Genomic DNA, 14,667 nt, shown 5'->3' with positions numbered 1-14,667 from the left:
GCAAAGAATGAATTGTATATAAGCAAAAACTGAAAAGAGCTGCAGTGTCCAGGGGCTTAGGCTTAAAAATATTAGAGATCTAGATTTTATCAGATCCATAAACAAAATTTTATTTTATTTTATTTTATTTTTTAAACAAAATTTTAAAAAGCAGTCATAATATAAAATAGCAGCTCCCAGTAACTTCTTCAAGATTTATCTTCTTCAGAAGTTAATTCAGTTTGCTTCATTTTTGGAAGCCTCATCAAAATTCTCCACAAGATCTGGAACTTCATCATCATCCTCCTCTCCAGTGTCAAGTGGTGCTTTTCCATCCACAGATTGTTTGGGCAGAGCTTCAGCCAGTCTCCTTAAGCTGGTCAGACTGTCGGCACCAAGCTGGTTTAAGATGCTGGGGAGCATTTCTGTCAGTTGCTTTGTCTCAGCGTGGCCTGTAATGGTGAAAGTGTTTGCTGCCAGAGATGCCTGAACTTTAGGGTTGTTAAAGTGAATCACTGTTCCTTGATTTGTGAACATATTCACCTCTTCAATACCAGAGATATTGTTTACCCCTAACTTCTTTAAAGAGAACTGAAGTCTTTTGTCATCTGCTGTGGCTGTTCTATGAACCATCTTCTTCTTTCTGCAAGCAGTTCCTTTCCCACCAATGCGCACTTGTGCCTGCAGTTTGGCGAGTTTCTCCTGGTTCATGATAGTTTCTTTCATCTTGTTGGAGCAGAAATGGGGCCGCGCGGTGGACTAGGGTTGGCGCTCAGGTGGTCTCGGGCAGACCAGCTGAGGTTAGGCGCACACACGCGGGGACGCAAGATGGCAGCTAGAGCCAAAGCTGTGTTTTTTCCAGTAATGTATGGATGTGAGTGTTGGACCATAAAGAAGGCTGAGCGCTGAAGAATTGATGCTTTTGAATTGTGTTGGAGAAGACTCTTGAGAGTCCCTTGGACTGCAAGAAGATCAAACCAGTCAATTCTAAAGGAAATCAGCCCTGAGTATTCATTGGAAGAACTGATGCTGAAGCTCCAGTACTTTGGCCACCAGATGTGAAGAGCTGACTTGTTAGAAAAGACCCTAATGCTGGGAGAGATTGAGGGCTAGGGGAGAATGGGGCAGCAGGGGACGAGATGGTTGGATAGCATCACCAACTCAGTGGACATGAATTTGAGCAAACTCTGGGAGATAGTGAATAACAGGGAAGCCTGGTGTGCTTTAGTTCACGGGGTCATAAACAGTCTACACGGATGAGAAACTGAACAAAGGGGAAACTGCAAGGGAGAGGGGATAAATTAGGAGCTTGGAGTTTATAAATACACACTACTATGTATCAAATAAGCAATAGGAACCTACAGTATAGCACAGGGAACTATATTTAATATGTTGTAATTATCTATAATGGAAAAGAATCTGAAAAAGTATATGTGTGTGTGTATTCATATACATGAGCTTCCCAGGTGGTGCTAGTGGTAAAGAACCTGCTTGCCAATTCAGGAGCCATAAGAGACAGTTCAATCCCTGGCTCAGAAAGATCCCCTGGAGGAAGTCATGGCAACGCATTCCAGTACTCTTACCTGGAGAATCCCATGGACAGAGGAGTCTTAATTCGTGCTACAGTCCATAGAATTGCAAAGAGTTGAACACAATTGAAGCAACTTAGAACATACACATACATATGTATATCTGAATCACTTTCTGTACACCGGAAGCTAACATAGCCTTGTAAGTCAGTTATGCTTCAATTAAAAAAAAAAAGCCCCAAATAAACAGAAAAAGGGTAGTCTTCAACAGATGATACTGGAGCAGCTAGGTGATTTCTACATGGAAAAGAGTGAAGTTGGATTCCATCTCAAACAATACGTAAAAATCAACTAAAAGTGGATCAATGACCTAAACAGCTAAAACCATAAATGCTTAGAGGAAAATATAGGAGTAACATTTCATGACTTTGGAGGTTTGATATTAGATATTTAGATACGATAACAGCAGCATGAGCAATAAAAGAAAAAAATGGATTGGTTTCACTACATAAAACCTAGAAACTTTTGTGCCTCAAAGGACATTATCAAGAAAGGGAAAGACAGCCTACAAAATGGGAGAAAAAAACTTGCAAATCGTATCTGATATGGATGTCCCGATTTTCTGGATATCTGATATCCAGAATGTTTAAAGGATTCTTGGAGCTCCACAATAAAAGAACAAGCAATTTAAAAATTGGGGAAAGGACATGAACAGACATTTCTCTAGAATCTGTGGATTGGAAAGAATCCATAAAATCCTAAGTATATACTATAAAGAATTGAAGCCAGCGTCTTGAAGAGATATTTGTACTTGCATGTTCATAGCAGTATTATTCACAGTAGCTACCAGTGGAAACAAACACAAATGTCCATTAACAGATGAATGAAAAAACAAAATGTGTTTAAATGGAGAGTGAATTGTATGGTATGTGAATTATATCTAAAATTCTCCAAGCTAGGCTTCAGCAATATGTGAACCATGAACTTCCAGATGTTCAAGCTGGTTTTAGAAAAGGCAAAGGAACCAGAGATCAAATTGCCAGCATCCGCTGGATCATCGAAAAAGCAAGAGAGTTCCAGAAAAACATCTATTTCTGCTTTATTGACTATGCCAAAGCCTTTGACTGTGTGGATCACAATAAACTGTGGAAAATTCTGAAAGAGATGGGAATACCAGACCACCTGACCTGCCTCTTGAGAAACTTGTATGCAGGTCAGGAAGCAACAGTTAGAACTGGACATGGAACAACAGACAGGTTCCAAATAGGAAAAGGAGTACGTCAAGGCTGTATATTGTCACCCTGCTTATTTAACTTATATGTAGAGTACATCATGAGAAACGCTGGGCTGGAAGAAGCACAAGCTGGAATCAAGATTGGGGGAGAAATATCAATCACCTCAGATACGCAGATGACACTACCCTTATGGCAGAGAGTTGAAGAGGAACTAAAATGCCTCTTGATGAAAGTGAAAGAGGAGAGTGAAAAAGTTGGCCTGAAGCTCAACATTCAGAAAACTAAGATCATGGCATCCAGTCCCATTACCTCATGGGAAATAGATGGGGAGACAGTGGAAACAGTGTCAGACTTTATTTTTTTTTCAGACTTTATTTTTTTGGGCTCCAAAATCACTGCGGATGGTGACTGCAGCCATGAAATTAAAAGACACTTACTCCTTGGAAGGAAAGTTATGACCAACCTAGATAGCGTATTAAAAACCAGAGACATTATTTTGCCAACAAAGTTCTGTCTAGTCAAGGCTGTGGTTTTCCCAGGGGTCATGTATGGATATGAGAGTTGGACTGTGAAGAAAGCTGAGCACAGAAGAATTGATGCTTTTGAACTGTGGTGTTGGAGAAGACTCTTGAGAGTCCCTTGGACTGCAAGGAGATCCAACCAGTCCCTCCTAAAGGAATTCAGTCCTGGGTGTTCATTGGAAGGACTGATGCTGAAGCTGAAACTCCAATACTTTGGCCACCTGATGCGAAGAGTTGACTCATTGGAAAAGACCCTGATGCTGGGAGGGATTGAGGGCAGGAGGAGAAGGGGACGACAGGGGATGAGATGACTGGATGGCATCACTGACTTGATTCATAGGGTCGCAGAGTCAGACACGACTGAGTGACAACTGAACTGAACTGAAGGCTGTTTTAGGAAAATAAAAGAAGCACAAAACAAAGCCCAGCATCTTTGTTTGGACATCACTGATAGAAAAAAGTTGGGTTGATTTTAGCCAGGAAGAATATACGGTAGATTTTTGGCAGTTACGTCTATTAACCATAGAAAAATCTTTCAGATTCTCCTGTGAAGTAAGAAGTAGCTTCCCAGTTAGGATGATGCAGTTGCAAAATATCCTAAAGGGGCAAATTTGTAATTATTAGACGTAATTCAACTAATCAGAAAAGTAATAATGAGACTGGAGACAAAAACGTGTACATACCTTCAAAATTAGTATCAGGAATATTTCTAAATATTTAATGTAATATGATAGTTTTTTATGTTTTCTCATTAGGAGAAATTTACAGAGCAGTTTATTAAATTAAACATTTTGGTGCACTTTACATCCAGAATTATATTCCAGTTTCCTCCAACATTGCCTAATTTATTCATTATGGTTCATCTACAAGGTTTATAACTTAACTTTTTTTTTTTTTTAAACTTCATCATGGTAAAAGCAGAACATAGAATTTACTCTTTAAGTTTTAGAATACAATAAGTGCACAACTTTTGAAGCAAATTTATTGATCATCATTATGAACATTCTGTTACTTTTAATGAAGTAGGTGCTTCCCTGATGGCTAGGTTGGTGAAGAATCTGCTGGCAATGTGGGAGACCCAGGTTTGGTCCCTGGGTCGGGGACATCCCTTGGAGAAGGGCATGGCAATCCTCTCCAGTATTCCTGCCTGGGAAATCCCAGAGACAGAGGAGTTTGGCAGGCTACAGTCCATGGGGTCACAAAGAGTTGGGCACGACTGAGCGATTAACACTTTAAGTAGAGTTAATAATTATACTTTATTCTGCATACATTGTGATATGGCCCTTAAATATCAGTATGAATGACACATTTATGCCTATTTTATTGTAGTCTTAAAGAGATGCAGATGTAGCTTTATGCAGGATATATTGAGTTTTGAATCAAAAGTATAGGTCTCTCTGAGTTGACATTGTTGATTTTTCTTACACTGAGCACCTTACTGAACACAGCAACTCTTTGTAAACAGATTTTGTTTTCATTCTGTGTTCTCTAGGTGTGGGGAGCTTTAGGGGAAGTCAGAGGGATGCCATGGAGATAAATGACCATCCCTGTCTTGGTCTGAGAAGGGGTCAGGACAGTCTCTATTCTCTTCTGGGGTAAAGTTTTCCTGCTGTTGTCTTAATCATTTTCTTCCATTAAATCATACTTCTCTCTTATTTTCTATTACATCCTTTCCTTGAATGTTTCATTCTCCTCCTGCTATGTCTATGAACCTCTCATATATTCCAGTAGTCGTCTTATGTTCCAGTTGGTGTGTCTCTTGTCTTTGGGAATTCTAAAATACAGATGTGATTGCCCTTTATGTTCTTTAGAGAACAAAGAAAAACGATAACCACCTTATGTGATGAAGACCAAACTCCTTATCCAGGGATATAGGAAAGCCTGAGATTAACTGATCTCAATTTCTTTTATAATCTTCCTCACCTGTACATGCACATATGCATATACACACATGCACATTCCAGTTAAATAAATCACTGTTAACATCACTCTGCTGTCGCACATGTTTCTGTAGCATAATTAGCTCTGTGGTAAGTGGAATGATTTAAGTGTAATGTGGAAGTATCATTGGTCATAAATGTCTATTTTCTAGCACATCAATGTTTGGAAGCATTCAAGGGCAGTCTTTCTTCCAAAGATAATATTTAAACATTGTTTGATGATAAGAGCTGAAAATCCTCAGTGCAAATCAAAATCACAGTGAGATCAGATCACACTTGTTAGATCAGAAAGACAAGGAATGTTGTGAAGGTGTGGGAAAAAAGCACCTCTTACACACTGCTGATGGGAATATATATTGGTGCAGCCAGTTTGGAGGTTCCTCAGAAAATTAAAAATTGAACTGACTGATGATTGGCATTTCCACTTCTAGACATTTATCCCAAGAAAATGAAAACACTAACTCGAAAAGATACATGCACTCCCACGTCCCTTGCAGCATTATTTACAATAGCCAAGATATGGAAGTATTCATGTCCACTGATGGTTGAATGACTAAAGAAAATGTGAGACACATGCACAGACACTGAAATATTATTCAGCCATAAAAAAGGGAAATGCTCACATTGCAACAACATGGACGGATAAGTCAGAGGAAGACATAGTGTGTAAACTCACTTATATGTATTAATAGACTCTGAAATCAAATCAGAACTTAAACTGATAGATTCAAGAAACAGATTTATAGTTGCCAGAGCTGGGAAGGGAAAGGTGGATGAAATGGATGGGAGAGCAAAAGGCACAGTCTTCCTTAAAAAATAAGTCATGGGATGCACAACATGGTGACTGAGGTTAACACCTTATTGTAAGTTTTAAAAGTTTCTAAGAGAGTAGGTCTTAGAAGTTTTCACAGGAAAAAGTTTGTATGGTGATGGATATTAACTAGGTTTATTGTGATCATTTTGTAATGTGTCTATATGTTGAATCATTATATTGCACACTTGAAACTAATATAATGTTATATGTTAACTATATCTCAGTGAAATTTAAAAAAATCTTAAAATGTGATACCATGTATTAATGTTTGAAGTCATATTCGATCTAGATGTGAGACAAAGAGATTGTTTAGATTTATTGTGCTTTGAAGGAAAATATGTTCTGTGAGTGATCTGTAGATGCAGTGCAAAAAGGAGAAAGCTCAAAATCCAGGTGAAGTGAAACAGATCGCCAGCCCAGGTTGGATGCATGAGACAAGTGGTCAGGGCTGGTGCACTGGGAAGACCCAGAGGGATGGGATGGAGAGGGAGGCGGGAGGGGGGATCGGGATGGGGAATACATGTAAATCCATGACTGATTCATGTCAATGTATGGCAAAAACCACTACAATTAAAAAACAAAAAACAAAATCCAGATGAAAAATTGCCTGTTTATTACAAGCAGAAGATTTATTAATAGTATCAAGAATCTCTGATCTTTTCTGTTAAGCTTCTGGTACAGCTGCGAATGTAGGCAAAATACCTATGCGGCTGTTTTTTCTACTTTTAACAAAAAATTGAAGACTGTCACTGGATTACATTTTTAATTCTGCCACAGGGTTTCCTGTTAGAAGTAAGTACCTTCAGGAGCCTGCATTTGAAAGGGAAACCTGAGCTCTGAGCTTTAAGGCTGAGAAATTTGATTATGATGCTTGTAACAATTGCCAGTGGATACTTGCTGTGCTGGTATTTTATTAGGATTGTGTTTTGTTTTTCTCATGTTCTGTTACAATGGTTATTTTTAAGTGTTAATTTTGCATAATGTGAGATTTTTCTGGAAACATTAAAAAAATTTTTTTTTTGGTAACTTTAAACTTTTTATTTTGTGTTGGGGCATAGCCGATTAACAGTGTTTTGGCAGTTTCTGGTGAACAACAAGGGACTTAGCCATACATATACATGTATACATTCTCCCCCAGATTCCCCTCCCATTTAGGCTGGCACATAACATTGAACAGAGTTCCATGTGCTGTACAATAGGTCTTTGTTGGTTACCCATTTTAAATAAAGCAGTGTGCATGACCTTCCCAAAGTCTCTCACCGTCCGTTCCCCTTGACAACTCTAAGTTTGTTTTCTAAGTCTGTGAGTCTCTGTTTTGTAAGTTCATTTATATCATTTCCTTTTAGCTTCCACATATAAGGGATGTCATATGATATTTCTGTCTTACTTCACTCAGTATGACAACTCTGCATCCATGTTGCTGCAGATGGCATTATTTCCCTTTTTTAAATGGCCGAGTAATATTCCACTGAATATATGTACCGCATCTTTATACATTCCTCTGTCAATGGACATTTAGGTTGCTTCCATGTCTTGGCTGTTGTAAACAGCGCTTCAGTGTAACTGGGATGCATTCATCCTTTCAGATCATGTTTTTCTCTGGGTATATGCCCAGGATTGGGATTGCAGCATCATATGCAGCTCTATTTTTAGTTTTTTAAGGAACCCCTCCATAGTACTGTTCTCCATAGTGACTGTACCACTTTACATTCCCACCAACAGTGCAGCAGGGTTCTCTTCTCTCCACACCCTCTCCAGCATTTGTTGTTTGTGGATTTTTTAATGAAGGTCATTTTGATTGGTGTGAGGTGATGGCTCATTGTGGTTTTGATTTGCATTTCTCTAATAACGAGCGATGTTGAATGTCTTTTCATGTGCCTGCCTATTGGCCATCAGTATGTCCTGTTTGGAGAAATGTCTATTCAGGTCTCCTGCCCATTTTTTGAATGGGTTGTTTGTTTTGATGCTATTAAGTGTCATAAGCTGGTTGTAAATTTTTGGGACTGATCCTTTATGGTCACATCATTTGCAAATATTTTCCCCCAGTCTGTGGATTGTCTTCGTTTTGCCTGTTGTTGCCTTTCCTGTGCAAAAACTTCTGAGTTCAGGTATGTCCCATTTGTTTATTTTTGCTTTTATTTCCATTATTCTGGAAGACAGATTGAAAAAGACATTGTTGTGATTTATGTTAGAGAAATAACATAAATCTGGAGTGGGTAGCCTGTCCCTTTTCCAGCGGATCTTCTCAACCCAGGATTGCATTGCAGGCGGATTCTTTACCAACTGAGCTATCAGGGGAGCCCATGTTAGAGAGTGTTCTGCCTATGTTTTCCTTTAGGAGTTTTACAGTGTCCGGTCTCACATTTAGGTCTTTAATCCATTTTGAGCTTATTTTTATATACAGGGTTAAGAAATGATCTACTTTCATTTTTTTTTTTTTTTTAACTTGTGGCTGTCCAGTTTTCCCAGCACCATTTGTTGAAGAGACTGTCTTTACAACATTGTGTGGTCTTGCCTCCTTTATCATAGATTAATTGACCAAAGGTGTGTGTGGGCTTATCCTGTTCCATTGATTTATATTTTTATTTTTGGAAACACACAAATCTTGTAACAGATGCTTAGACTTGTCTTTCCTCACACCCAGCATATCTTTGTGCTTCTGCTCATTGCTCGGTGTTTCATCTGCCCTGAATCCTCACTTAGCCACCTTGTTGTCTACCATGGCTTAAATTCCAGCTCCCTGTGATGTGTGACTGACTGCTTTCTCTGCTGTCTCTGATAGAATGGATTGTTCCTTCATTTGTCTTTCCTTTGAAACACTGATTTTATGTACAAGTTAATGATGTTTAGTCATTGCCCTCCAAACATCACTAGTGTCCCTTTGTAGTCACTTATTTCTCTCCCCTAGCCAACTACTCTATCACATCTAATCCCTTGAATCTATTTGTCCCTTCCACTCTATAATTGTAAGGGATTTGATTTACGTCATACCTGAATGGTCCAGTGGTTTTCCCTACTTTGTTCAACTTAAGTCTGAATTTGGCAATAAGGAGTTCATGATCTGAACCACAGTCAGCTCCCAGTCTTGTTTTTGCTGACTATGTAGAGCTTCTCCATTTTCGGCTACAAATAATATAGTCAATCTGATTTTGGTATTTACCATCTGGTGATGTCCATGTGTAGAGTTATCTCTTGTGTTGTTGAAAGAGGGTGTTTGCTATGACCAGTGAGTTCTTTTGGCAAAACTCTATTAGCCTTTGCCCTGCTTCATTCTGTACTCCAAGGCCAAACTTGCCTATTATTCCAGGTATCTCTTAACTTCTTGCTTTTGCATTCCAGTCCCCTATAATGAAAAGGACATCTTTTTTTTGGTGTTCTAGAACGTCTTGTAGGTCATCACAGAACCGTTCAACTTTAGCTTCTTCGGCATTACTGGTTGAGACATAGACTTGGATTACTGTGATATTGAATGGTTTGCCTGGGAAACGAACAGAGATCATGCTGTCATTTTTGAGATTGCACCCAAGTTCTGCATTTCAGACTCTTGTTGACTATGATGGTCACTCCATTTCTTCTAAGGGATTCTTGCCCACAGTAGTAGACATAATGGTCATCTGAATTAATTTCGCCCATTCTGGTCCATTTTAGTTCTCTGATTCCTAAAATGTCGATGTTCACTCTTGCCATCTCCTGTTTGACCACTTCCAATTTACCTTGATTCATGGACCTAACATTCCAGGTTCCTATGCAATATTGTTCTTTACAGCATTGTACTGTACTTCCACCACCAGTCACATCCACAACTAGGCATTGTTTTCACTTTGGCTCCGTCTCTTCATTCTTGCTGGAGTTATTTCTCCACTCCTCTAGTAGCATATTGGGCATCTTCCAACCTGGGGAGTTCCTCTTTCAGTGTCCTCTCTTATTGCCTTTTCGTGCTGTTTATGGGGTTCTCAAGGCAAGAATATTGAGTGGTTTGCCATTCTCTTCTCCAGTGGACCACATTTTGTCACAATGTAGGAGGTTCGTGACATTGTGCAGGAGGCAGTGATCAAGACCATCCCCAAGGAAAAGAAATGCAAAAAGGCAAAATGGTTGTCTGAGGTTGTCTTACAAATAGCTGAGAAAAGAAGAGAAGCTAAAGGCAAAGGAGAAAAGGAAAGCTATATTTATCTGAATGCAGAGTTGGAAAGAATAGCAAGGAGAGATAAGAAAGCCTTCCTCAGTGATCAATGCAAATAAATAGAGGAAAACAATAGAATGGAGAAGACGTAGATAGAAATCTCTTCAAGAAAATCAGAAATACCAAGGGAACATTTCATGCAAAGATGGGCACAATAAAGGTCAGAAATAGTATGGACCTAGTAGAAGCAGAAGATATTAAGAGGTGGCAAGAATACACAGAAAAACTATACAAAAAAGATCCAGACATCCTGGAATGCAAAGTCAAATGGACCTTAGGAAGCACAACTACTAGTGGTACTTGGTGGAAGTTAGTGCAAGTGATGGAATTCTAGTTGAGCTATTTCAAATCCTAAAAGATGATGCTGTTGAAGTGCTGCACTCAATATGCCAGCATATTTGGAAAACTCAGTAGTGGCCACAGGACTGGAAAAGGTCAGTTTTCATTCCAATCCCTAAGAAAGGCAGTGCCAAAGAATGTTCAAACTACTGCACAATTGCGTTCATCTCACACGCTAGCAAAGTAATGGTCAAAATTCTCCAAGTCAGGCTTCAACAATACGTGAACCGAGAGAACTTCCAGATATTCAAGCTGGATTTAGAAAAGGCAGGGGAACCAGAGACCAAATTGCCAACATCCACTGGATCATAGAAAAAGCAAGAGTTCCAGAAAAACTCTTGCTTTATTGACTACACCAAAGCCTTTGACTGTGTGGATCACTACAAACTGTGGAAAATTCTGAAAGAGATGGGAATACTAGACCACCTTACATACCTCCTGAGAAATCTGTATGCAGGTCAGGAAGCAATTGTTAAAATCAGACATGAAACGATGGACTGGTTCCAAATTGGGAAAGGAGTATATCAAGGCTGTATATTGTCACTCTGTTGATTTAACTTATATGCAGAGTACATCATGTGAAATACCGGGATGGATGAAACACAAGCTGGAATCAAGATTGCCGGAGAAAAATCAATAACCTCAGACATGCAGATGACACCACCCTTATGGCAGAAAGTGAACAACTAAAGAGCCTCTTGATGAAAGTGAAAGAGGAGAGTGAAAAAGTTGGCTTAAAACTCAGCATTCAGAAAACTAAGATCATGGCATCTTGTCCCATCACTTCATGGCAAATAGATGAGGAAACAATGGAAACAGTGAGAGACTTAATTTTCTTGGGCTCCAAAATCACTGCAGATGGTGACTGCAGCCATGAAATTAAAAGACACTTGCTGCTTGGAAGAAAAGTTATGGCCAACCTAGATAGCATATTAAAAAGCAGAGACGTTACTTTGCTGACAAAGGTCCATCTAGTCAAAGCTATGGTTTTTCCAGTAGTCATGTATGGATGTGAAAGTTGGATTATAAAGAAAGCTGAGTGCTGAAGAATTGATGCTCGTGAACTGTGGTCATGAGTATTAGGGGATTCAGTGTGCTCCAGAGATTGGAAATTAATTAGGTTAAGGGAATAAGCATTGAAAATCACATATAGCTTATTCCCAGTTTAGTTGCTGAATAACTTCAGCATGGTTGATCTCTGTTTAGTATTTGAAGAAAAGAAAGATAATTTGTTGAGCTCTTTTTACCCTTCATGTTAGCATTAGATATGCACCAGTGAACAACATAGGATAATTGTTCTGTTACAATTTATACTTGAGAAGTGTAAACAGACATTAGAGGGTAAATATTTACAGTTATGATTAAACTTTTGAGGGAAACATGCAAGGGTGCTGTGAGAGCATGTAATAGAGATTTAACTGAGCTTGGGCAAATTTGGTAAAGTGTCCATGAGACAGAGAAGAGGAAGCAGAAAGACGAGCAGACACTTAGAAGGATCTTGGTATGATGCTTTTATGGCATAGAAGTATGACTGGAGTGTAGTGATAAAATGGTCAGATTATTATATGTTGAACTTATTTTTAAGTCAGTGGGAACCTGTTTAAGGGAATAGATATGAAGAGATTGGCATATTAAGATCATCTGGCTGCTGTATGAAGGATGAATTGGAGGTGACTTAAATTAGGTTATAGTGAAGTAATGGACAAATGAAGCTGAATTCCATTTATGTTTTGTACATGGCATTTACAGGACTTGATAGTTGCTTTTAAGTGTTGAAAGAGAAGAGTCAAAGGTTATGCCCAGTTTTCTGGGAGCAACACTGGATACACTAGGACACCCTATACAGAGAGAAGATTGAAGAGTGCTTTATGGAGGGGGATGAAATTGGTTTGTTCTTTGGTTTTGAGTTTTTTTAGATTCAAGATCCCTTTGAGAATAGGGCTTTCCTCATGGCTCAGTTGGTAAAAAATCTGCCTGCAGTACAGGAGACCCAGGTTCTCTTCCCAGGGTGGGGAAGAGACTACCTTTTGAGAATACCTAAGTAGAAATGTTAGGCTGGCCATGGTATATGTGGATTGGAGTTCAGAAGAGAGCTCTTGGTGGAGTATTTTGGAGTGGCTTTAAGAAAGCTTGGGGCAGAAGTCTTGGGAGAAAAACATGTAGACCAAGAAATGAATAGAGGAAATAGAATTAATAATATTTAGAGGTTGAATAGAAGAAAAGGAAACAAAGGAGACAGTTACTAGTAATAGGAGAAAAATCGGGAAAAGGTGAAAGGTAGTAGAAATCAAAGGATAGGAGTGTTTCAGAGAGGAGTCTGCTCCCCACCGTGTGTCACACTGCTCAGCTCAATAGGGTCAGGATGGGAGAAGTGCTTCGGCAGCTGGAGGGCAGGAATGACTCTTAGTGAGCTATCACTGCGTAACAGGTCACCCCAAACCCTAATGGCTTCAAACACCCAACATTCCTCTCAGTTCTCCAGGTTGGCAGCTTGAGTTTGGCTCGCCTGGGTAGTTCTGCTGATCTGGGTCGGCCTTAGCTGATTGACGTGGGCTTGCTCATATATCTACAAGTGTGTGTCTGTGATCACCCGAAAGTTTGTCTGTGATTGGCTTCCTTCATGATGGTCATGCCTGGTATAACTGAGATCTCTCTCTGTATGTGTCTCCGTTTACAGTGGGATAACTTCTGTGTGTGTGCTCTTCTTAGGAGGAGTTTCAAGAATGCAAGTCAATAAATTTCACAACACAAGCACTTTTTAAGCTTGCCAGTGTCCCAGTGACCAAAGTCATAAGACCATCTCAAATTCAAGTGCTGGAAAAACATTCTTCTTGATGAGAGTAGCCACAAAATCACATTGCAAGGCTGTAGATAGAGGGAACAGAAAAATTTGTTGTCATTTTTGAAGTCAGCCTCAGTGATTATGGCAAAAACAGTATTGCTGGTGTTGGAGGATGCTGGAAACAGGACTGGGTTAGTATGATAAGCAAATGGGAGCTAAGGAAGTGCAGATTACTTTTTGGAAAGCTTGGCTCTGAAGGTGGTTTGAGAGAGAAGACAGTAGCTAGAGGCATGTGGAAAGTAAACAGGCATGTTGTACTTTCCCGTCCTGCCCGAATTTCTTTCCACACAAGAGCAGAGTGCTTATGCTGGGAAAGGAGTCTAGTAGACACGGAGGATACAGATGCTGAGCAGGAAGAGATAACGGATGAAGTGAAAGTCTCTGAGAAACCTGTAGAGGATGGGATTCTGTGCACTTGTGAAGGGATTTGTTTTTGACATGAAGAGGGTTACATACTTTCTAGTTAACAGAAGGAAAGGAGGAACTTGGTACACGTGTAGTATAGGTACATGTAGCCAATAGTTCATTCTGGTTTTTTGTAAGATTGTATGGAAAAACCCGAACAAAATTTTTGGCCAGTCACAACAGATGGGAGACTGGGAAAGTTTTCTGTGTGACAGCTTCTGTTTTCTCAGTGAAGTAGAGGCCGTCTACTGAGAGTGGGGGTTCTAAGAAGAATGTGTGCTTGAGGTTTGATGTGAACAGAGAAGCTGTGTAATCTTATCCCCTCAATGAATGAGACAGTGAGCTGACCACTGGCTAGGAAGTGTTGTTGTTGTTGTTTAGTCACTTAGTTGTGTCCAACTCTTGTGACCCCATGGACTGTAATACCAAGCATTTAATAAATGAGAGATATTGTCATTATTAATATAAAATATTACTTTAAAGGGATTTGTCAGAACACTTCGTGTTATTAGTTAGAAAGTGGTGCTAGTTGAGATGTTCTTGGGTCTTTAATTCTACTTCCATGATGGTCCTTGAAAAGATTGTAGGCAGGAGAATAACCATGTGTTTAATCATTTATAAATAAACATTACCAAAAATGAACAAAATGGGTCTGCTTTCTAAAATGACTTCCTGAAGCATTTAATATTACCTTGTATTACCAAAACATAGAGGAATAACTATTAAATATACCTAATTTGAATTAATAAAGATATTTCAGTCTGAATGGTTGGGTTATATGGGGAAAAAAAAACTTTTTGTTTTAGTAGTTGGAAAATTTGTAAATGTTGCCTTAAGGTGATATACTTAAAGAAGAATAGCATAATTTATTTTGTCTCTT

At 39.2% G+C, this 14,667-nt stretch overlaps 2 protein-coding genes across 7 annotated transcripts in view; one reads left to right on the top strand and one right to left on the bottom strand.

Annotated features, from left to right (window-relative positions):
• PDS5B (PDS5 cohesin associated factor B) overlaps positions 1 to 14,667 on the top strand; it is a 172,911-nt gene that overhangs the window by 36,508 nt on the left and 121,736 nt on the right. The window lies entirely within an intron of this gene.
• LOC122687067 (transcription factor BTF3-like) lies at positions 217 to 718 on the bottom strand. Its single transcript, XM_043892506.1, has one exon. It carries the CDS (start codon positions 703 to 705, stop codon positions 217 to 219), a length of 489 nt encoding a protein of 162 aa, XP_043748441.1. The 5' UTR covers positions 706 to 718.

Source organism: Cervus elaphus, chromosome 30 (genome assembly GCF_910594005.1).
Source record: "Cervus elaphus chromosome 30, mCerEla1.1, whole genome shotgun sequence".
NCBI classification, from domain to species: Eukaryota; Metazoa; Chordata; class Mammalia; order Artiodactyla; family Cervidae; genus Cervus; species Cervus elaphus.
The sequence above is the reverse complement of the archived record's forward strand: the minus strand, read 5'-3'. Positions and strand labels throughout refer to the sequence as shown.